General features: G+C 40.2%; 1 protein-coding gene and 1 long non-coding RNA gene across 10 annotated transcripts in view; one reads left to right on the plus strand and one right to left on the minus strand.

Annotated features, from left to right (window-relative positions):
- LOC148055551 (uncharacterized) overlaps positions 1–24,943 on the plus strand; it is a 183,470-nt gene that overhangs the window by 7,264 nt on the left and 151,263 nt on the right. For all 9 annotated transcript variants that reach the window (XR_015705271.1, XR_015705268.1, XR_015705272.1 and 6 more), the window contains exons 2-3: positions 305–430; positions 2,017–2,120. This is a non-coding gene — a long non-coding RNA (uncharacterized LOC148055551). The remainder of the gene's footprint in view (positions 1–304; positions 431–2,016; positions 2,121–24,943) is intronic.
- ADRA1B (adrenoceptor alpha 1B) lies at positions 5,550–24,051 on the minus strand. The gene is made up of 2 exons (XM_009469488.2): positions 22,662–24,051; positions 5,550–6,821 (listed from the first exon to the last, which is right to left on the minus strand). The coding sequence occupies exons 1-2, from the start codon at positions 23,632–23,634 to the stop codon at positions 6,259–6,261; spliced, it is 1,536 nt and encodes a 511-aa protein (XP_009467763.2). The 5' UTR covers positions 23,635–24,051; the 3' UTR covers positions 5,550–6,258.

Raw genomic sequence — 24,943 nt, forward strand, 5'->3', positions numbered from 1 at the left:
GGTATTTTGAGCACCCTCATTTGTCTTCCATGTTGTCCTCCCACATGCCCTCCTGTTCCTGTCTTATTTGCCTGTCTTATCGGGCAAACGGGAGCATGTGGCTTAGCTGCTTCTGGGCTATGCGTGTGCTGACTAGCTAGTTATCACGTACAAGCTTAGTAGCCAGCAGGCTTTGAAACTGGTCAAGGGACAGGCTTATAAAAGTCTTTTCCTGAGAGGGGGCGCTAACTCGGGTCCTTCTATTCAGCCACAAATTTTTATAATACAGAATTGATTATCTTTCTTAATTTAACTTCTTGTTCAGTTTGGCAGAAATCAATGAAGAGGTTCAAAGCCTAATAAGAGGAGGATGGGAAAGGAAGCTGACAGATGGACAGACAGAATGGTTGTGTGAGCCTCATTTCTTTAAAATACCAGGGTAAAGATTCATGTAAGTTAATGAGCAATATGTTATTTGCAAACTTTTATATATATTCGTATATTCATCTACAATTAAAGGTGAAAGCAGCTTTGCATAATATATTGGAATAAGGTCTCTGTTCCTGAATCCAGAATTTTCTATGAATAGGCTAAACCACATCTATTTTTATATCTAGATTTCGTTCTCTGTTTCCCAGAAAATGTTACACACTGTCCAATGTATATGAACTTTGTTGATACCTTTCAAACGTCATGCTTGTTCTCAGCTGGCTGGCACAAATATCTCTACACAGGCAGGAGAATAGGGTAAAAAATTTCTGTACGCTTTACCACAGGAAGCATGGTTAATGATGTTTTGATTACTATGTGTTCAGAGAGAAATTTCTCTTCCATTTCATAGACAAACCAATAATTACACATCCCAAGAGAATAATGAGGGAGTTTAGAGCTGTTTGGATGTATAAGTATACAAACCTAAAATAGTAAGTCATGGATAGAGAAAGCTTAAGAAGATATATCATTTCTGTCTGCTTGTAATGTCAGCTGAGCAGATGGCTCCAGTGAGCCACTTATATGTAAAATAGCTGTTCCCCTTTCTTCGGTGAGCCTTTGGAGGTTTTCTTTCGTAATTAACCTATTTGCTGAATGTTATACATAGGTCTGCTAGAAAGTATTAAACTCTTGTAAGACAAGTATATGGAAAAATACTTGATAAAAGAAAAAATGTGCCTGCATGAATAAGGGTTATCTAGGATGATAACAAAAGACAACAAAATACTGTTGTCTATGGATTGTGTGCAATGCATGGAGAGAGTTAGGTGTTTGACAATGGGATCTAATATAGACTACCTGGGAGAACCTAAGCTGAAAGCTGCCTGCTGGCATGTACTAGGACGTTGCTGGGAGGACAGAAGGCATCCTGAAACCCTGCCTTGTCCAAGGACCTTGCTGTATGCTGCAGGAAGGTATCTCCAAACACTTGGGATCCACAGTCTAGGTATATCTGCTGAGAGTAGGCACTTTCAACTGTTCTTTGGAGGGAAAGAAACAGAGGAGGCCCAACAGTCACAGAATGGCAACTGGCATAGCAATCATTCTGTAAGAGGGACTCGTGGGTTCAATTTTCTGTTCACTCGAGGGACTGCCTTAAACCCTGGAGAGAAAGTTTTGCTGGATGTTTCCTGCGGAAGCCATGCCATTGTATAGCTGGGACCTCAACATGCATTGTGTAAGGGGGAGGGAATGTTGTGCTGCGCACAGCCGCCTGAAAGGGAGGACTACTGTTCTCTGCTCCTTGCACTGTCTGTGCAGATTATTATACAGCCTGGAGGTGAAACATAAAAACAGTCATTACGGCAGAGGCTGGAATTTTCCTAGGTTAGTATTCTGACCTACTGCTGCAGGTGGTTTTACTGATCTTGGGAATCATGAGTTACCTCTTGCACAAATAACATGCTTCACAAGGAAGGTAACTAGTACCCCTTCTAGTCCCAAAAAAGTCATAGTGGGTGGAAACATTTTTTGGTTCCATTAAAGTGACTTAAACCAGCGTGATGTGTCTTCATATTCTGAAGTATTTCCTTTTGACCACTTCAGGATGAAAATGGTGTTTCTTTGTCTGATGCACCATCCCTGCGATACCGTGTTCTGCCCTACGAAGTGTATGAGTCACAGCATTGCCAGCATGATTTGGAAAAAAGGTAAGCATATCTGTTGTTGAGAGTATCAGAACAGAATTCTATTTATTCTCGTGGGAATGAGCCCATGTTAGTTTGTGGCCACTAGTTGTTAGCATACCAGTACTTTCATACCCTGGCTGCTGTGGATTATCATCTTCTGTGTTGTGCAATTTTATGCTCGTTTGTATCAGGTGAAAGTCAAGCACAGAAACTGAGAGCAGAGAGCACATCTCTTGAACAGAAAGTTGCTATTTTTACATTTTCCAAACTAGAACTGCACTTTATAATATTAATGTTTTCTCTTCTCTCCCTGTCATATTTCGAAAGATAATAGAAAACTGCGTTTCCAAAGAGTAAAGAATGTAGAATGCTCTAGAATTTCAGTCTCATTCAGTTGGATTGATTTTACTGTAACTCTCTTCAAAAATAAGAAGCACTTGTGATAGCTAATGGGTTTAATTTATGTGCAGCTGGGCTGTGACAATACTCTGTGAGCCATTACAGCTGTGCCTCTCAACTGAATGGCTTTGTACAAGCCCCTAGTTAGTGATTAAGCTCCACACAGTAGCTTAACCTGGAGAAATTCACAGTGTTTTATGAACACCTTCTGTGCTAAATGGCGGCAACTCCTCTTGGAAGGCAAATCTATTCACCCACAAAATGGATTCATCAGAAGGTCTGTTAATATGTGTAAAAAATATGCACGATGGAGTATAGTTGCATCTGATAGACCACCATCGTGTGCCAACTGCCGTTTCACTAGATTGTGGATGTTCTGCTTGTCAAATTAATTTTGGCTGTACTAAAAAAATGGACTAATACATCCCGCAAGGTTTGATGATGATACCCTGACCCAAAATTATTAGAAATATTAGGAATACTTCCATCTTATATTTGTTACAAGTTGTAGGCTCTCCAGTCTTAAAATTTAATTGGGTAGTGATTAAGAATGAGAGACAGTTTGTTAAAATGATATCTGAATTTTCTATCAGGTATTGCCTGGACTTGTTCTCACTTCTTCCTGTTATCCCTGGTTGCTGTGCTGGAGCCTACAGTTTGTCATTCCTTTATTTGTCTGATGCTAGGGATTGTATGAGATGATCCCTTCGGATGGGGCCTAATGAATATGCTAAGAAAAATGGGCCTGATGTAAATGTCTGTCTTAGAAATGGCAGAGTGTATTTGTTTTGATTGCCCGTGATTATTTCCAACTTCTTGTTTTCCAACTTCAACATGGTGAATAAACTTTTTTCCCCTTCTTGTTTTCCCTAGTATCAGAAATCCCGAAGCAGAGCTTCTTTTAGTTTCCTTGGCAAGGCAGCACAACCTAGTCATGTCCCCAGGGAGGTTGCCCTTAACATACTTGCAGGACTTGGGCCTGAGGAAGGGAAGCAGCACAGGGCTCCTGTGGCTCTTGAGCAAAATACGATTTGCATGCAGTTCAAATGTGCCTCCCACACTAGGCCGGACATGGGAAGAGCAGCAGTGCTGTGGCTGTCTGTGAGAGAAAGCAAGCTAGCAGGGGTGGATAAGTCCGTGTTGCTGGCCCTGCAGAGTGCAGCAGCCTTCCCAGCTCGAACTTACAGAAGAGCAGTGTAACTCCTGGGGAAAAGTGTTACTGTCTGCCTGTGGTATGCCTTCTCTTCTCCACTCTTAAAGGCTTATGGGACATCTGTCTTGGGGTTTTTGGCTCTGAGGATTTTGGTATATGATTCATAAGGTTAGAGGCACTGGATATTCCAAATGGCATGGACTGCATGATGTTAATGTGTATCTCCTCCTCCTGATCAATTACAATGTTTAGAGAAAGCTGTTTTTTCAGTACTAAAATGGCTGAAATTATCTTTTTATAGATTTTAAAAAAGCAGTAAGGGAACTTTCCTTGCAATTTTTGTAACGTTACGTGTAGAAATGTAAAAAGATTATAAGTACTCATAGGTCACTTCAGTATGGGATAAAAGCCTATCTGATTTCATAGGTAATTAGAGAATTATGTCATTGTTTAAAGAGCATAAATGATAATCAGAGATCACACAGCCTTTGTTAGGACTAGAAACTAATTAAAAGAATGATCAGTCTCTGAGAGCAACATATTTAAAGGCTTTAGAGTAATGGAATGCTATTTATTCTGAAAGTTTGCAGTATCAGAAATTCTCAAATATGGATAACATTACTTGGATTTACTTTACACTGTAGATGTCGTGTGACTCCAAATTTAGCTGAAGTGTGCCGTCAGGTCATTAGATTAAACAAATTTATTTCCAATTAACAGTAATCTTCAAGAAGCTTTACAATACCCAGAAGTGTTTGACAGCCTACTGTAGGTTCCCTTCAAAAATTATAACAATAGGTTAGAAATATAGTTCTCTGCCACTTAGAGGCCCAAAGAGGATAGCTTCATACTAATATATCACAGCTAGATAGAATATTCTTTATGGCAACCTCAATATATGAGCAACAAGAGCTTGTTTATCTGTCTTATAATACTTCTAAATTTTGTCAGCAGTGTTCTTGTAAGAGGAAATTACAGCCTTCCCCACAATCAAAATGGAATTATTAAAATAGGAGATTGGCTATAACTTCAATCAGGATAAGACTCAAAATACACTGATGTAGTTCTTGCTATAACATGGCCATGGGAAGACCTTGGAACATGACTTTCCTATTGTTGCTCACTGAGCTGGGGGATGTTTCATCTAACCACAAGCCACATATCAACTTAAGGAGAGAATACACGTTTAAGGAAACAAAAGGACATGGCTCTCCCTTGGGACCTAGCATTGTTAAATTGTCCCTAAGTGGTTTTAGTACGTCTCTTTATGGTTCATTCTCTGTTTCAAGCTTTAAAAAAATTCACTAAAATTCCTAATAAGGAAAGTCTCAGTTGGAGGAAGGAGTAAATACCAATTTTCACGGTTTGTACCACTTCATGTAAAAAAATCAGTCATTAGTTTCATGATTCACACTTAATTGCAAGAGATGAAAATAACTTCCAAACATGACCTAAAATGTCCTAGAAGATATTCTCAGGAATTCTGTTACAGTTACTGTACTATTGAGTTGAAAAATATTAATGACAGTGAAACTTACACTACTCTGTTGTTTTGACTCTTTCTCTTCTTAAGTGAGTAGCAAAGTAAAAGCCTCTAAATGTGCAATACTGTTTTCAAAGTGTGGTGAAAGAACGAGGGCCTCAGCGTATTTGTCCTAAGGCTGGGTTTTAGGCCTCCAGCGGTCAGTGTTCTTTTGTGCTGTGTCCACAACACTGTTTATGACATATTTGGAGTGATTTATGAGTGTTGCTTTTAGAAATCAGATCCTCTGGTAGCCTGTATATTTACAGGATGCTTACTAATGTGCTGAAATGTAGATTGTGAGCTCTCATCGTTGCTGGTATTTTCAAACTTTCAAAAAAGAACAAGGATAGAGGAGTTACATGTGTTGGTGATAAGGGAATCATGGAAGGGAAGCAACCGCAGAGAGATTCAAGAGCATCCTAGAAATTACAGTGGCAAACTTAACGGCTATGAGTGTTTTATTCTGAAGTGAAAATAGTGATGAGGGAACTTGGCTGAATTCCAGTCCTATAGTAATAGGTGCACGTGTTTAAATTGTTGCAAAATTACTTTAATCTTTGACATTGTTTTCCACTTCTAAAGTGCTAATGTACAGTGAAGTACAACAACAATACGAATTTACAGGCAAAAGCAGCGGCAGCTAGTACCCTGGAGAGGTACAAACAACGCTGCATTGCTCGCTTCCACTCTCAGGCATCCATACATGCAGCTAGCACACATGTACACACACACATTCATACACATTTCCCCTGACCACCCCCATATTTATTCATTCTTTCTATAGACATATGTGTTTGGCTGTTCCACAGCACTTCCACAACATCTGAATAATTGTATGTGCACTTCCCTGGGTTTACGCAGCGCCTTCCCTGCGTTCTGTTCTTGCTTCGGTAGACTCTCTGGCAAGTGACTGGGAATATGGTTAGCCCCTGCTTTTGCTGCTTTTGTGACATAAATCTGCCTGTTCCTCACTGGCTTCCTTCTAGTGCTGTACTGAGAAACTGTGCCAAGGTCCGTTTCTTCACCTGGGCTAGATATCAAACAAGGTAGTGTACAAAGAGAACAGACTGTTTAGAATCTGTTCATTCCAGCGTCATGTTTGCTCTACAGTCGGTTTTGCCATTCAGTGTGTCACAGACGGCCTCATGGTCCCCATTGCTGGAAGCCTGGCTGCCAGCAGGAACGTGTCCATTGCGCTCTGTTAAGAGATTGAAGGTGAAGAACTGGCACGGGTCCTTTTGTCTGCTGCCTTCCTGTAAGGGGCTCAGGAAAGGGCTGGAGTTTTTCCATTCTTGGAATGTGCACATTTCCATATGTGGGTGAGTGATTTTGCTCAGGTAGCCGGGGCTGGGAGATGCTGAAGATAACGTCCTCTGACTGCCACTTAGGAAACTCCCGCTGTCTTCCAGAGAGTCCTTCCTAGGGTGTTCAAAGGAGCACCGATTCCAGTTTCTGTAGCTGTAGGCCCACCACCCCAACTGCTTTCGACGGTGGCACTGGCATTTTAGGATCTGTATAAAAGCCCTCTTGAACTCTTTGCTTGAGCAAGGGTAGATGATTGGATTCAAGCAGCTGTTAAAGTAGCCAAGCCAAAAAATCACCTTGAAGATCGTTTCAGGGGGCTTCAGAGCTGAAAACAGAGATCCTGTCCAGAAGAAACAAGCAGAGACAATATCTGAGATAATTGGTTTGTCTGCCTTTAGGAAGGGTAAATGTCCCGTCAGATCACTGTTAGAATCTGTTTGCTAAAGATCCTGAATGCATGTTGCTTTCATTTTTGGTCTTTTGGTAATAAAATGTTACTTTTGTTATTTTTAAAGCTAATAAGGAAATGCTTTCCACCATCTGAAAGCTAAAGGAGCACATAATTAACGTAGAATTAAAAATTAAAAAACAGTCCTTGTGTTTATATGTACACATCTGTTGCACTAACATCTGTTGATCCCAGTGAAAGATCAAACATCCATTGCCCAAGCTGTTGCACAATGCACACATGGAATAAGGTTGTGCCTTCTTCAAAGAGCTTCTGAATGTCATTTTTGAAGAAGGTCATCTAACTGTTCCCAGGCTTCCCGGAAGGAGTGTGTTCAGACATACCTTATAACTTCTAATACATTCTCTGGCAGCTCCTAAACATCACCCCATTTATCTAGATTATTATGATAGTACAAACCTCTTGAAACCTGAAGTTAATTGTGGTACTTCCCATATCCCAGGCATTCATAAAAATGGTGTACCCCAAACAAAGAGGTTATTTTATGAATATTTCCTCTTCCGTTCACAAGCAAATAATTTCCCTAAAGAGGCTGCCCAAATGAAAAACTCATACCGGGAAACCCATTTCATGTACTGTTAGTATTAAAAACATGCAATTGATCAGCTCAATTTAGCAAATGGGACTTTATAACAGAATGTATGACATTTTTTAAGCAAAACAGGCATTCAGCAGTTATCCAGCTGGGAAAACACCTTTGTGTCTGGCTAAAGTAATCAAAGAGCAGGGATTCAGGAGAGAATTCTCATTTCAAGAACTGGAGTTAGATTTGAGAAGTTTTTCAAATGGAAGGTGGCACTCAAGCCTGAACGTCACATCTCAGAAGAGTGACCTTTTACATGGGAGTGTTTTCAGGTTCCCTGGGCTGTGAAAGCGGCTGACTCAGTTGTGACTGTCAGGATGCCTTAGTGGGGAGGGACATGATTCTAGGCATATTTCCCATCTCATAGCAATGTAGAGGCCATGACTTGGGCTTCAAAACTATGCAAAGGCACTTCCTAGCTTCTTGGGTAAATAACTCTTGTAAGTTGAACCCATGTTCCTTACTGCTGTGTTGCTGATAATGATTTGCTGGGTTTGACAAATGCCTCTTCTGTCCATCTGGTGGAGATCCTCCATCTGTCCTGATTGACACTGCAGAAAGTACAGTTCTCTGATGTCTAACATCAGAGAAACTACGAATTGTATTTGATGAATTTCCAACAGATAAATCAATGCAAGCACCTAAACTGTGTCTTGTGAGTGTTACGTACTCTTTGATGAACGATTCAGCGACAATTCATGTGATTCTGTGGAATAAGCCATTAAATGGGTGTCAAATTCTTATAAAGCTTTAGGAAAAGTTGATCTAAGTTTATAGCTGTAGCCAAGATGAGGAAGATGCTCCAAAACCTCCCACATGCACAGCTGCAAACCTTTTCAGGATTCATTTTGTAAATAATTATTGCTAATATTTTCCCTTCAGTTTAGGGAAAAGAGAAGCTTTGTGACTTTACAAAACAAGTACAAAGCATGATTATGTACAACAAGGAGCTTTTTGGAGCTCATACCGATAAATTTCTTAAGTTGTTTTCTGGAACTCCTTTAAAATATAAATGATTTTTAGCTTCTAAAGCCCAATAAACCTCTAAAGAGCTAAAGAGCTTCCATTTTTTCTTATGTGTGAATGCTGAATGAGCAGTGGTGAGTTTTTCCCGATCAGTTGGTTTGCCTTTCTCTCATACTGTAACAACTGAAAATCTACAGGACATTCCTCTACCATATTTAAATATTTTTAGGCAGGTTAAATATGGACAGAGTAAATGCTATGGTAAAGTTTTCAATAAAATAAAAAAAAAATTAAGGAAGTTTACTGACAAATTTTGTGAAATTCCCTAAGGACAAATTAAATGAGCTAAGCTATAGAGAAGAAAACTGGGAACCAACACAGATGAGTTGTGCTTGTATAATCTATATTGCACATGAACAGAATATAACTACACACAGTAAAGACTAAGAGAGCAAGTAGGGGAAAAGGTCAAAAGCTGAGCGCTGAAAAATGGCTAATCTTTGTAAACCGCTTCAAGAAATATGTGTTCCTTAAGCAAAAAAGGTAAGGAGCTTATGCCTATCTTTCGTGATAATCTATTTTTCACATGCCATTTGAAAAAAATGACAGCATGCCATTTTCAGCAGCTGCAGCAAGCATTTTCAAAGCTCTTTTATATTAAAGGGCAGCAACACAAAAGAGCAGAGAATTTCCTCGTAGCAGACCTGACTGACGGAGGCACCTTGTGTTCAGGCGTGATTCTAGAAAAATCACTGAGCTCCGATCAATCATTTAAAAACCATCATGACCCTAGCTGAGTCATTAACAGACAATCTGGAAGTAGATCAGTGTGGAAAGCTGTGTGGTGGTGTTATTTAAAAATAAAGATCAGCATTTAAGTACAATAGTAGAGCCTTTGGGTCGGAGGATGCCTTGAATGACCTCTTCAGATCCCTTCTAGTCCTGCTTTCTCTGATTAACTCTGCAGAATATAGCTGTGTTCATCAGGAAAACTCTATGGCTTAAGTTTTGGCAGCCCAGCAGAGTTTTGCATTTGCAGTACTGGAATCCCACTGACACTGCAGTCTTAGATCCCCTTGGTAAATATATTCATTACTGAGGTTGAGGATTAACTGTTAGAGAAATGGAATGTCTGAGACAGATACTTATTTGGGCACTTATTCTCTTCAGGGCTTTGGAAAGTTTCTGAGTTTTTGTGTTCAGTCCCTCCTCACCGGGTGGAATCCCAGCCTGAGTTTTCTACAGAGAGATCTTTATGGTCCAGAAGGTGGTTTAGATGGACGCTATTGGATGCCATATACTTCTAAATATGGTTTAATTTGGTGACTGTTAGGCAAAGCTCCACTGCCTTTCACCATATAAAGATATGAAAAATATTTTGATTAGCTTGTATATTTTTAACATTACCCTTTTCCCTATCTTATTCTTGGAATTGACAACAATACCTTTTATTTAGCTGCACACATACTTTACCTCACAATTAACCTGTCAGGAGCAAACAACTGCGGGCTATTTTGGTACCTTGATAAAATGATAAAGCTAAGCCTACTAGACACACTCTCTAAACTTCAGACTAATATTTCCTTCCCGAATCTCCAACTACTTTCCCATCGCAGTCTGATAAACAGATTAAATATTTCCCTGTAGTGATTTAGATTGCTTTTCAAAATGGCTGGAAAATTTTGCATATGATTGTCTCCTCAGTGATTTATTTGTGATGGGGGCAGCCAGAGTGACTCCCCTACTCAAGCTGATCGCTCTCCTGATGCTTCATGTTTAACAGCTGCATTTTAAGGGAATGTGTATTTTCTATTTTCTTTTATTTTCTGCACTAAACCTTGTGATTTATTAAACATAGCACCACAATCTTACCTCTGATTGCACCTTTGACACCAATGAAGTTTTTGCAAAGCCTGTGTCCAGCACAAATGGAGAACGGGAAATATTACAGAAACTCAATCAACTAGATCAGTTTTGATTGGTTTTTGACCATTAGTTTAACCAGCTGTGCTCCCCAGACTTGATAGAGCTATTCAGTTTGGAAATACACTGCGCAACAGCAAATATCATAAAAAAGAATTAAGAAGTATTTTATTCAGTAAAAGCTAATTTCATTTAGGGTCTGACTGATTCTTTATAATGAATGCTTTATTACACAGAAAGTAAGTAAAACACCCTCAATGAAATTAGGAAACATTGTGGGAAACAATTTGCCATATTAATTGTCTTCACATATTCTGCAGAATATCTGGCCAGACCATCACTAAGCCATTAAAATTTGGAGTCCACTGGAGTCAGTGGGAGTCTTTGAAAGCCTTTGTAAAGGCTCACAAGGACTTCAGTGGACTTTGGAAGAATCCTTAAAATAGCAGGGTGAGCAGCAGGAAAATCTGGACTGGCTTAATCCCAATACTCTTAATTAAGGAAAAATCTTCAGTGAAGGAGGTTTTGATGTAGCTCTCTGCAGAGCAGAAACACACACACGCACTCACACACGTACACACACTACTCTCATATTCTTTCCGGCTCTGTTATTTTTCTTCTGTCTAAATATCTGCTCCTTTGCTACCTCTCACAACTGACCGCTGTGTGCATACAGAAAGGAGGGTAGGGAAGTTAAGACCTTCTATTTAAGGAAGGTCTTAATGTAATAGTTGGTGAGCTTCTTGACAAAAGTGTAATATGCAGGACATGTTTGAGTTTGCACTTCCACTTTATGGAAGAAAGAACTTAGCATCAAAATTAGACCTGCCAATGCAACCAACCAACCAGACAAAACCCCGCAAACTACTTCGAGGAGAAGGGAGAAAACTTGCTACTCCAGTTGTGTGCGTATGCAGGGTGATCAGATACTATAGCGATTAGCTAGAGTTTAAATCTGAAAAATAACACGTAAGATAATGTTTATGAGCTAAAACTTTTAAAATTGCCTTTGGTATCTCTGTGCCATTCTGCTCTGTGTGCTACTTCCAGCCACACAGAGGAAATAAACAACTATGTATAAGTGACCAACGGTTGTTTGTGGTGACAGTCATTTGTGAAGTATCACTGGGTTCCACTGTGCGGTTATAGTTCCTCCCTTCATCCTTCATGCAAGGAATATATATATACATGTATTTATACACGATGGGACTGAAAGCCGAAAACTTAATAAATTACGGAATTATTGCAGTGGGAAGGGATGTTACGGGGTCCCTTGTCCAGCCGCCTGCTCAAAGCAGGGTCACCACTGCATTAGGTCCCCTGAAGCCTTCCCTTCTCCAGGCTGAAGAAGCCCTGTTCCTTCACCCTCTCCTGACACAATGTGCTCCAGCCTCGTGATTGTTTTGGTTGCCTCCACTGGACCCAATCCAGTTCATTGTTGTCTTCCCCTGCATGGATGCAGTACTCCAGACATGGTCTAATGAGCGTTGAGTAAAAGGGCATAATCACTTCGCTCCATCTACTGGCTCTGTTCCCGTTATACAGCCCAATATGCTGCAGCTTGCATCCAATAGGGACATTTGAATAGTTTTACATCCTACGTGAGTGTTTGTGTGAGTCATCTTCATGGGAGAGGGTGTTCTGTGTGTGCGTATTTTCAAGAATGCCATGTATTTATTGTTTGTACCTGATGGGAGGAAAATTTTAAACTATTAATGATTTTTTAATCTAAAATTAACCACATTCTCCTTCACTGTCTGCCTTCTCTTTAATATCTGTTTTTCTTTTTCCGTCCAGGCATGTTCACTTTCCAGTTACTTATTTCGTTTCCTCGTCTTAATTTTTAAATATTTATTTCTGCTCTCCTTATGTCTCATTTAGTTTTTAACTCCAACTGCTAATCTCTCTGCTAATCACTTTATTTTGTGATAATTGACTTTCTATTAATTAAACATTAATTTTTAATAAGTTGTGTATTTTATATCAATTAAGTATCTAAATTACTCATAGAATCATCAGTTCTGTTCAGAATCAAGTATTTGATACTTAGATAGTAGCTGGGCAAGAGTACTGTGAATTTCCTGGATTTAAGGAGGAAAAGTCTCTATGGATGAGTTTTGGGTTGTCAGGTGCTATGTTTTATGCCCATTACAAAAAATCACATTTCAAAATCTTCTAAATCCAGTTTTGCTTAGATGAGAGCCAACCTAGGGTGAGTGCATGTTCCTGTTTACTGAAACAAATACAACGTTTGTTTTTATTGAAACAAAATGGTCTGGAGTTAAGTGCTTTGCTCTGTGTCAGTTGATATTATAGTCAAAACAAACTAGCTACAATAAAATATGTCGTGAAACAATAATGGGGTAGACGGAGACCTTCACTGCACAGGTTTTTGTCATTTTTTTAAGATTAAAGAAAAGCCATAAAATTTGAAACTACTTGTCTCTATTTGTAACAAGTAGAAAATGAAGCGTTTCAAAACTTGAAATGCTGAGTTGGGGGTATTCTGGAGAGAAAACCACCTTTTTGTTTGAATACCATAAAATAGAAATAGTTAGAGAATTGGTAATACGTATTTGGAAGTTTTGCTCTAGAGTCTGGTAAAATTTAAATAGTTAAGGTAACCTTGGACAGCAAACATATCCTCCTTCATTCAGAGGAGAGAATTGTTCCGTTCTGGTGCAGATTGGAATCTTTCTGACCAGAGTTAAATCTGAACTTCTCAACATTCTCCACATGAGAAAATTCCAATGTTTTAAAATTCACTGTAGTGATGAAAAGCATTGCAAAATACAAAACATAACAAATGAGTTCTGAAACATGGGAAACAGGAAGCTTCAACAGTATCAAGCCCTGCCTCTCAATCTGTTCTCGAGAAGACAACTTTTGCAAAAATGAGTATTGTTTTGCAAGAAATTTGTTTTGTGATGGAACTCAGGCTTCCTATGAAAAGTGATTTGATCAAATTTGTAATGTGATCAGGGAGAGACTTTCCCAGTGTTAGGCAGTAGATGGCTGCCGATGGCCTGGCTGGGAACCTCCGCTTCTCCCCTGTAGTTCATGCTGTGATTGCTGCTGCAGCCGTAACTGCTGGTAGCTGCTAATGGCTGCGTTACGGCCGCTTCTTAATGAACAGGGAAAGCTCAAATGTGTATAGTAGTAAAATTGTCCCTGTAAAAGTAATAAGCTGCCTCTGACCAGAGTTGTTACAAGTGTGAGTTTAGAGAACACAGAAAGGATGTGGTCATCTTTCATTTAAGCTTTCTGCAGTCTTTTTTACCACATGCTTAGCCAAGTCAGCATGCCAAGGTTTTAAAGCTAATTGGATTTTTAAAGCTCCTGATTTCTTTCCTTCCAGCATTCAGTGTTTGTTTACATTCCCCCGGACTTATTTAATAGAGGAAAAAACCCCACAGTTTACAAACAGTAGAGGATGAAATAGAGAGTGTGGTTATAAAATTAAGAGTTGATCAAGCCAGGAGGGACTGCAGGCCGTCTGGAGAAGAGGGTTAGGATAACAGTGAAAAAAGATCTTGAGAAATAGGAAAAGCATCCAAAATCAACAGAACAAAATTCAATAAGGAAAATTAACGGAAAGATGGTTGAATTATAACTACTACAGACCAGTAATGCTGGCTGGCATTTGGTTATGGCTTTTGAGCATGTTGGTGTCTCTGTGGGATGCCTTGGGGTGCATATCCCAGCGGTGCCCGGGCTGCCAGGCTGGGGGACACCGTGGGAATCACAGTAGCCTTGTAGTCACCAACATGCTGGAGAGCTGCACTCCCGTGTTTGTGGGTAACTTCCGTGTGTTGGGGGGGAGTACTTTGCTGTTGAGGAAGGAGAAATATCAAATAAGGAATAACTGACTAGAGAATGATACTGCAGAAGATACTGTGGGAGAAATAGAAATACAAGTACGATGCCGTTGCAAGTACAGCAGTTCTCATTCTTCATTGTATTAATAGTTACGTTATGTACATGTGCAAGGATCTAGGCCAGCTATTAAGAAAAGTGTCCTGGTTGTGAGGAATTTATGTCCTAGAGCTGACTGCCTATAGAAGTTGCGGGATTCTCTTTGCTGGAGCCTTCTGGCCCTATAGTGAGTGAACACTTGTGAGGGGTGATGAAGGTATCTTTCAACCAGTCCTCAGCCCTTGAGTCTTTCATTTCCCTGTTTTCCAGTTGAGTCAAGGAATTCACGCAGAGAAATCTCCTCTAACTGTCTTGACAGGGTAAAAGTGGTTTATACTCATTCCTCCATCCCATTCAGGCAGGGAAATAAAAGTCTGCAAACCCATATATTATTGGTATTAACTAAACGCAGTAACTCCTACCAGTCTAAGGCCTGATCCTGTGTAGGCAAGTTCTTAAGCAGGCGAATGAAAGTAGCAGACATACACAAATGCAGAATCTGGCCATAAAGAGTACTTCCCCCTATAGATACATTCATGAGTAAGAGCAAAGCCTAAGGAAAACATTTTCCTTGCTGTCTTGTAGGCTGAGAAAGGTTATTGTTTCTATTTTCTTATCCTAATTAAAATCCACAATCTCTTATCATCCTCTCTCTCTCTCTCTCTCTCTCTCTCTCTCTCTGATAAAGGGTGCCTCATATTTCAGATGAACAAATCACTTCTATGAGACCTACATGAAATTCATTCACAATGGCTCAAATTTGAGAGCCTTTTAAAGACTCCAAAAATAGAGACTTATCTAGAATGGCCAAAATAACACCATGACTTTACCTCCCTTGAAGCTTTGCTGATGGAAGTTGTAGTACAGATAGGGATCAGATCTTTTTATTAAAACCCAGAGTTGCTACACCTTCTTATATTACAAGCAATTGCAAAGCAGGGTAGCTATATTTGCATTTTTAAAGGGACAGTGTCTATGTATTTAACCACAGAGCTGCTAACATTGGCACTCCTGGCATGGTATGATTGTCTCTGATAGGCAGAAGTTAAGAGATAATCTATCATTTCCAGAGATCCTGCTCTGGTCTGCAGTCCATGACTGTCCTTCCTGCAGCGTCATACAAAAGATGATGTTGATGCTTAAAGCACTGAGAGTTTAAAATTTTTTTAAAAAACTTACAGTGCAACAGACCACTTGCAAGTTGGTATTTAGAAGAGCAATAGAAAAGACAAATAGGAGCTCTATTTGCCCAGCCCAGAAAGAAAAAGAAAGAAGAAATCTGTAGTTTTAAAAAAGAACAATGAAAGAAAAGCAACAGGATTAAGGTTTTTCATGCCCCATCCATACTTGTCATATTAGCAAAAATTCTGAGTATGTCTTAAATAACAAAATATGGAGATACAAGATATGGAAAATACATGGGGTATGGAAAAATTCCATTGAGCACTTACCTTTTTGACATAAACCCTATATATCCTTGTATATACTAGTATGCCACCTCCCAGTCCAGAATAGCTATGGTGACTTACACCATGGAGAGAATTTACTTGTGTTTAAATTGTGTTGCCCTTACATAGATGTGATAAAATGAAGATCAATTTCAGTAAGGATCTTGTTTGGTACTCTAAAACTGACAGTAGATAGGGACAGAAACATGATATTATTGTTATTATTCTTTCGTCCAAAAGAATTACAGACTTTTGCAGCTTGCTAACTAGAAAGAATATGGGCCAAGCTTCTGCTTGTTTTGCAAAGGATTAGCTGATTAAGGGAGTCTAGAAAAGCTAATCTAAGTCTGCTGACATTTCATTTATGATACTTAAATATCTTCAATTACTGGGCATGCTTTAGTGTCTTTTTCTCCCCTTCTTGCTTCTGACTTATGATAGAATCATAGAATCGTTAAGGTTGGAAAAGACCTTTAAGATCATCAAGTCCAACCGTTAACCTAACACTGCCAAGGCCACCACTCAACCATGTCCTCAAGCACCACACCTCCCTGTCTTTTAAATACCTGCAGGGATGGGGACTCAGCCACTGCCCTGGGCAGCCTGGGCCAGGGCCTGACAGCCCTTTTGGTGAAGAAATTTTTCCTGATATCCAACCTAAACCTCCCCTGACGCAACTTGAGGCTGTTTCCCCTTGTCCTATCACTTGTTACTTGGGAGAAGAGACCGACCCCCACCTGGCTACAGCCTCCTTTCAGGTAGCTGTAGAGAGCGATAAGGTCTCCCCTGAGCCTCCTTTTCTCCTGGCTGAACAACCCCAGCTCCCCCAGCCGCTCCTCACCAGACTTGTGCTCTAGGCCCTTCACCGGCTTCGTTGCCCTGCTCTGGCCACGCTCCAGCACCTCGATGTCCTTCTTGGAGTGAGGGGCCCAACACTGAACACAGTACTTGAGGTGCGGCCTCACCAGTGCCCAGTACAGGGGGACGATCACCTCCCTGGTCCTGCTGGCCACACTATTCCTGATACAAGCCAAGATGCCATTGGCCTTCTTGGCCACCTGGGCACACTGCTGGCTCATATTCAGCATTCAGATTGCCTCGTTATAACTGAGGCAATCTGTCTTGGATGTTGTTGGTAAATAATAGGACTCTACCATGGAATTGAATAGCACAGCTACAAAGATATTGTATGAACTTCCATTATATTTTTTCTCTTTTGTTACATAGAGACTGATGGTTATTGCTTTTCAGTTTCTAGGTATCACTTGAAAGCCCGTCAAAATAGCTCTAGATCTTGCAGTGGGCTATGGAGCATAACTGTAGTGAAGATACTAAAAAACTCATCACTTTTTGTTCATGTCTGTATTTCACAGATAGGTACACTAAAGAACATGCAGCTGAGATCCTGAAGTATGGCCTCAATGCTTTAGGACCATACGCACATGTATAACTTTACTCAGTGCTCTCATCATGACTACTGACCTGAGCAATAGCACATGTGTTTGCAAGTGCCTTTGGCATAAGGACCTTGTGTCCACTGCCTTGCTGGATGCTGGGTGCTGAAAGCAGTGTTTCCTCTGAAATTACCACTTCTCTCCTGTCTCTGGTTTCAATAGTTTTGAGATTTCCTATTGCTGCCCAGTGGCTCAGTCCTGATTTTTTGTTTCCTTGGAGCTTTCTGGTCACCTGAGATAGGAGTTGCTGCCATCCCTGAGGCTGAACAGTCACCATGAGTCAATTTCTTCGTATTCACGTTTTTCTGTATTGCTTTGCGTATTTGCTTTTGTAAGACTGTACACTTTATGATTTCCCTTTGTTCCTCTGACCTGCAAATCAAAAGCCAATATAGGAAGTACCCAGTCCTTCAGAATTGTGCAGAATTGTGATAACAACAATTTTGATTACAAACAACTTTCTTCTAAAAAATAGAGGTCTGTAAGTAACTGGTAATTGGCATCCTTTGCAAACCAAAGGGCTTAAACTAGAGTTTAAGGGAGGCTATTTTAGTAGCAAAATGAATCATCTTGAAATAATCTAGTCCTCCGCGTGTGACAAAACATGTTGTACTGGTCAAGAAATGCCCTTACGATGTTTAGTTTTACAGGAATTGGCTAGAAAATAGGAGGAGCAGGTCCTGCTATCACCTGTGCAATTGAACATTGTACCAGAGATTGACCTGCAAGTGGGCAGAGGGTCAGATTGCCCCATATATCATTAATTTGTCCAAATTCTGTGTAACTATTGACTTGAGGGCATCAAATCTAGAGAGCTAGGCTAGTTAGAAAGGGGAAGAGGGGGCAAGACCAAAGTGAGATGAAAGACAAACAAGGCCTAAAGCCCTGCAGAAAGCTGAACTCAATAGCATTGACAGCACTGGACCTAATGCTTCGAAGTGTTTTCCATGGGAAACTAAGTGGCCTAATTTGGTATTCTTGGTGCAGAGATGCAGAGGTTGGCCTGATGTAACATAAATCTACGTACTGTACTTGAATAACATTTTATTTTAAGAATAATTTTGTATTGGCTGACCTGTAGCATGCAGCATATTTTTATGTTCTTTTTTATTATTTTATAGAGAGGCTTCAAAAGCTTAATATATAAGGATAGTCAAAACAGTTATATCTTCATTATGAGGCTCTTGGGACCTTATCCCACTGCCAGTTAAGTTACAAGAATTTTGTTTCTGACTTTAGTGGATAAGATCACAGGTTTTGTGGGAGCGGAGGGAGTTAGGCTCTGCTGTGAATAATGCTCTGCTGATCTCCACTGGAGTTAAGCAATAGGCTGGGCAAGGTAATATGCTTTGGTTAAAGTAGTGGAGGTAGTGAGTTTTCCCTTTGCCCTGCGTGTGTGTGTGTTGTGTGAGGTTTGAGTCTGGGAGAAGACTGGCAAGCCCAGTCTGATATCTCATTTAACAGGAATGAGACTAAACTTTAACCTAGTAGCCAGGGGGAAACATTTGATCCTTCATTTTGGATTCTTTTGTTTTTAATAAAGGTATTGGCATAAAATTGGGTATTCCTTTGTTTAAAGGAGGGGATTTTAATGAGTGTTACCTGATTTCTGCAGGGCTCTAGTCTTTCGATAAAAGTCATCTATTTTACTCAGCATTTTTCAGCAATGCATATTTAATATAGTCCTGATGCCTAAGAAAGGTTTTGTATGAGGGGGAAGAAAAGAAACATTTATTTTAAAGAGGCGAGATACTTACTCTTCAAAGCTGAGTCACTGAATTTATGGCACGAGAAGTGGTCTCAAAGACACATATGTCTTGATTTTATTTTTTATGCTGTACTACAAATAATTTTGAGTGTCAAGACAACTGTTTACAAAGTCACAGAGCATTTATGAATGTCCGCAACAAGGATATTCTATAGCTCTATTGCTATCTGGAAAGAATATCTGGTAGCTACTGGAATAAAAACAAATTTCTCACATGATTCTCTTTGATACCAGCTTTGCTGCATCATCAGGTGCTGAACACTAAAGGCAGCATGGTTCAGTCCTACAAAAAGAGTTTGTGGGTCATTCTTTGTGCTGATCATTTCATGATGCTCAATACATCATAGTGTCAGTGCTGTAATTCCTCTCTGTAGCTGTATACAGAGCTCTGTCAGAGAGCTTTCCTTGCAAAGCCTTTTGATTCTTGCTTTGAAAAACACTTTGTGAGTGTTAATATTGTTTCTTTTCCTTTGTCATGGAATATTTATTCAAGCAATATCCCTGCTTTCAGCACCACATCAGTTCTCAGTGTATATCTGCCACCTGGTGCAAAATGGGTAGCTGCAGAATATATTGAAATGCCAGAGTGGAAGAATTGTAATGTTGTCTGGGAAACTAGTAGAAGAGCTGAGACCACTTTTAACATGAAGGAAACTCCTCTACATATAAGCAGATTTGTTAAGGCATAGTTTTGGGGTGTTGCAGAAATAACATTTACTGACTTGTCAAACGTTTTGTGGTTGGATCCTCAGAAATCCAGAGCTGCTCTGCTAATGCCATTCTGCAGAGTCATGGCATTACTGAGTGAAACAGGGAGCAGAAAAAAATAGTAAAGATGCGGATGTGAGGGTGCGATTTGGGTTAATGGTGCAAATATAAGGCGTGAAAAATACGGGCTAAGGCAGAAGCCAATCCTTCCAGTATAGTGAAGGTAAGTATCTAGTCTGGACTCAGTAGCAGAAAAGGTATTGCAGCGTGCAGTCCTGCACTGATGAACGAGTGGGTTGTGATTAAAGCAGCCCAGGGCACCTATGGAGAGTTTTGTAAATCATCAGTACCTTTTGGATTCTGCGGTTTGCCTGTCACTGAAATTGATTTCATACCATTGTGTGCTTTTTGTAAGGGTTCTTAATAGTATTTCATTTAATTTTGTGACTTCAAGACACAAAGCAAAAGATTTCTGGTATGAAGAATGCAGCACACAGCAAGCTCCTTCAGAAGTCTTTCTCCACTGCTCTACCCTCTCCTCCAGTTAAGAATAGCTGCATTATACATGTCAGGAAAAGGTCTTTTCCCCACCTGTTTTAGTGATCAATGCTTTAGTCATGCCTAACATCCTTAATTAACTTTGTGCTGATACACAGAGATGAAAAGTGCAAGGTTCTGGAGTGTGCTGAATAAACTAAAAAAAGAGATCAGGGACAAGGAACAAAACCAGCCCTATTTGTAGTCAGCAAAACAAAGGGAAAGTCCCTACTATTTAAATGCATTTGGATACTATCTTGGATACTATGCATACCTTTTTTCCCCCCTTTTTCAGACTAAAGGCTGTCAGTTAAGAGTTGGGCCCCTGAAAGGATTTCTAGACAGAGGGCAGGAGAGCCAGCAGTCTATACTGCAACGCCAAGACGCTGATTTTTTCACTCTTCTAACTGACACAACGGCAACTCTTTCTGAACCTCAGCTCTGTGGGGCACCAAGTGCTCACAGCGTGAAGTGAGCCTGTTGGGGGTTACAGGCGCTCAGTCTGTGTCGGGTCAGAGCCCACAGCAGTGGGTTTAGCCCTTTGGCCCACCCAGCACCTCTGCCAGCACACGGTGCTGTGGTGGAGGCTCTCAGCCTGTCACCTCACTGATGCCTTGGACAATTTATATGAGAGAGAAAATCGTATTGTGACAATCAATAAATTCTCACTCAGGTGTCTCAAGCAACGACTCATTGAACCTCCTAGGAAAGACCAGGAGTTTTGAAATAGCTTGTCAAAGGGAAAGCTGACACTCTTTCAAGAAACCTAATTGTTTCTCACATTGCTTCTGCCCTGTGACCATAATGTTTTTAATGTACTGGTCTGCCTCTGTGTTCGTGGAACGGCGTCAGTAGCTGTATTGGCTTCTGCTAGCAAAGAATATGCTCTACTGCATTCACATTTGCTTTTTTTCTCCAAAGTTCCTTCAGTAATTCAAAACCAAGGAGGGAATTACTTTATCAGGGGATTATGACCTAGCAGCTACATATCTGGTACTACTGCTGGTACCATATGGTGAAAATATATTTCTTTCCACAGATATGTATTTTTGCAATAGTTGGAAACTTGCTCTATGTTATAAACTTTAAGAGCCAGCACAAGGACTTAAACTTCAGTAGCCAAAGAGAACTTTGTTCACAATTTTCCTTCTGTTTGGAATTTTTCACATCCTTAACATTAGCTTTACGCAGATCTTGAATCGTAAAGATTTTTAAGTTTATGATACAATAAGGTAGAGTTTATAAAGTTGCCCTGCAATAGCTTAAGTAGTTGTCTTGCAGTAAAGATTCTAGTCTAAATGATATTACGCATTCACTGAAATTATAATTTTATAACGCTTCACCAGGACCAGGTTGCTGAACTCAGTTTAGTTTTCTACAACAGTGTCTAAAAATATCCACTTACCACTCAATTAGAAATGTTTTGGTAGGGTAACTAAGTAAACATGAATACAGAACATTAATAAAGGCTTTTTCTCCCTTTTGTGTTTCCACGTCTTTCCATATTTAGGCTGCCAGATTGTGTCTCAGAGAAATGAATTTTGGACAGATATTTTTGAGAGTTTAGTAATTCACTGTCTGGAGATATTCCACTTCAGATGTAGTGCTAGTATTAAAGATGATACAAGCAAATTTCACAAGGACTTGGGAACACAGAGCACTGTGTTAAGGCTGCATCAAATGCTTTAATAATATTTTGAAGTTGAAAGTGAACAAAGTGGCTGCCAAAAGCTCACATGGCAATCTCCCGAAATGCCTGAACTAAGACCTGTTGAAACCAACAAGAACCTTTCTGTGGGGATCAGTGGGCTTCGTGTGTTTGCTTTTGGTATTTGATCAGTGATGTTTGAACTGACAACTAGAACTTTTTCAGCTTCCCAAAGCTCAGGGGAGTTTTGCACCTCATCATTAGATCAGGTTCATTTCCATTTAAGACACCTAATAATGCCAGAAGACCTACTGTATCCGAACATCTAACAGTAAACTAAAACAAGAACATTTCAGTGCTGGAACTCTTTTCGTGTTCTTATCTAGGATTTTTGTTAAAGCATCCTATAAAAATGTTTCTGAAACCTAATTCAACTCAAGCAACGGCCATAAAGGGGGATTTAATATATAAACTCTGAAGATATTATGCCCTGATTTGACATCTGCCCTGTCACTGAGAAGGACTACCAGGTGAGCAGACTTTCTGCAGGCTGCATACTTTACAAAGTTGCATCCTGACTCTTTGAAAAAGCCAACATCAGAAGTAAATTACTTTCACTTCCCTTCCTTTCATCTGTTCACTGCAGTTCTCAAAATGATATCTGCTTATCAGTCATCTGATTTGTTTCTATGAGATTTTTGTAGTAAACAACTAACGTGCTCCCTCCCCCTCCCCTCGCAATCCCTTGATTACCAACTTACCGAGTGGCAGAACAATGAAGAAAGGTAGCCAGCACAAGATAAACATGCCAACCACAATTCCCAGCGTCTTGGCTGCCTTCTTTTCTCTAGAGAACTTAAAAAGTTTGAAAGCTAAGGAGTTCCTGGGATTGTGACCCTTGGATTTGGTGCTGTTTAATGTGTCCTCATGAATATTCCTGTAATGAATCCGTAAAGTCAGCTCCTTGGAGTTGGACATTTCTTTCATAACCCCAGCTTCCAGGTTTTTAGTAGTCCTTTTTGCCACTATGTAGACCCGACAATACATCACGAGGATGACGATTAAAGGAATGTAAAATGACCCCAAGGAAGAAAACAAAGCATAGAATGGTTCTTCAGTGATACGGCACTCTTTATCGTCCTTGGGTGCTGGTTCTTTCCAGCCCAAAAGAGGCCCAATAGAAATCACCATGGAAAGGACCCAGACACCCAGGAGAGCTAAAACTGCCCGTCTTCTTGTTACCAAAGTTGGATACTGGAGAGAATAACGTACCCCTATATATCTATCTATAGAAATTGCACATAGACTTAGAATAGAAGCTGTACAGCATAGCACATCAACTGCTGCCCAGATATCACAAAATATCCTCCCCAAAACCCAGTAGCCAAGGATTTCCAGTGTAGCAGAGAATGGAAGGACAGTAAAACTCAGCAACAAATCTGCTATTGCGAGGTTAATTATGAAATAGTTTGTAGGGATTCTTAAATGTCTATTGCAAGCAACAGAGAGAATTACCAAGATATTACCTATAATAGCAAAGAGTATAAAGGCACCTAGGATAAGCCCCACAATTATCGCCCTACTGATATCCAAGGCAGGTGAATCCAGGTTGCTTGCTGTTTCATTGGAGCTGTTTGCAGAAAGATTGCCGTCGTTTAGTGCAGACACTTTCAGATAGCCAGGTATTGATGAATTGGATTTATCGCCAAGGTAGGTATTCATCTTAAAAGTCATCCTCCATAGCAAGTTATGATTGGATCCCTTGCACAACACGCAGATGGTTTGAGCTCCGTCGAAAGTTATCTCTCTACCCGACAAATTGCTGCAAAGCCCCGGCCAGTTTCAGACTGAGAACTCATCTCCCCAGCAAGCTGTCAGCTGTGAGCACGTAAAACTTGCACAGCGTGAAGTCCTCTGAAGCCTGTCAGAAATAATAGGCTGTTCAAATGTGCTTATTTTCTCATACGAACTCGTTTAAACAGAAATTAGCAGGCAGAAGTCTTGGCTGGAGCTTGGAAGTAGCTGTTTCAATCGTGATGTCCCTGAAATAAAAGACAGGTTTACTGTCCTCCCTTGTGCATTGTGGTTCTGTTGGAAGGATGCCCCTGTCTAGCTGCTGTGACATGCGTCTCCGAGAGGGGCTTGGCAGCATTTCGGCAGCTCCGCATGAACGGGCTGCCTGTGCTCCCGCTGCCTGCGCGAGTGACATCACCGCGGCCGGCCCCGTCGCAGCGCTAGAGGGCAATGCCGTTCAAGTAAAGCTTCCACATCGCAGCCTGGAACCTAAACAAATGGAATATATCAATCTTAATTAAAGCCTTTGCCACATAAATCCGGATTGGAAACCTTTAAAAAACAGTCTTATTATCTGAGAAAAATATACTTGGTGGGATGTGATAAAAAAAGCAATTTCAGTACAAAATGATCTAGCGACCTTTGCCTTTTGCTCACCAAGGAAATGTATTTATTTTGTAATCGAAGTGAATCACGTGCCATTTTAGAGAGCTAATCATCTCCCACCTTTTAGGGACAAATAGGTAGGTTCCAAAAATCCCTAGTTTATTCATAGATTCAGTATTTAATGACGGCATAAAAACACGCATGGAGTAGTTTGTTTACTTGTAAACTTTCGGTTAATAACAAAAAAGTAACAGATGATCAAAATCTCTGTTAAGATCTTTACGCTTGTTCTGTACTCCTGTGTACCAGGCACAGCTGTGGCTTCGTCCCCTCTTTTCTACCTAGGTAACTTTTCTAAGCGTGGGTGAGTTGTGAATCCCAGCCTCGAAGAGAGCTGAGCACCCTTACCCACAGCCAAAGTGAAGGCAGTGAAAAGTATTTAGTAGTCTTTTCAAGGTACTCTTCGTGCTTAAGTATCTTCCTATATCTTTGCTAGGGGCTGTGAGATCACTGAGACTGTTGTTGACTCATTGTAGCTCTGGGAAGACCTGCAGTATCCTCTAAAGGAAAAAATAAGTAACAACAGATTTATTATTTATTTAACAGCCTTTATTGTTGAAAACAGTGATGTCTTGGCTTCTTA

The sequence above is a fragment of the Nipponia nippon genome, unplaced genomic scaffold (genome assembly GCF_047370975.1).
Source record: "Nipponia nippon isolate SJK-2023a ecotype South Korea unplaced genomic scaffold, ASM4737097v1 scaffold_21, whole genome shotgun sequence".
Classification (NCBI taxonomy): domain Eukaryota; kingdom Metazoa; phylum Chordata; class Aves; order Pelecaniformes; family Threskiornithidae; genus Nipponia; species Nipponia nippon.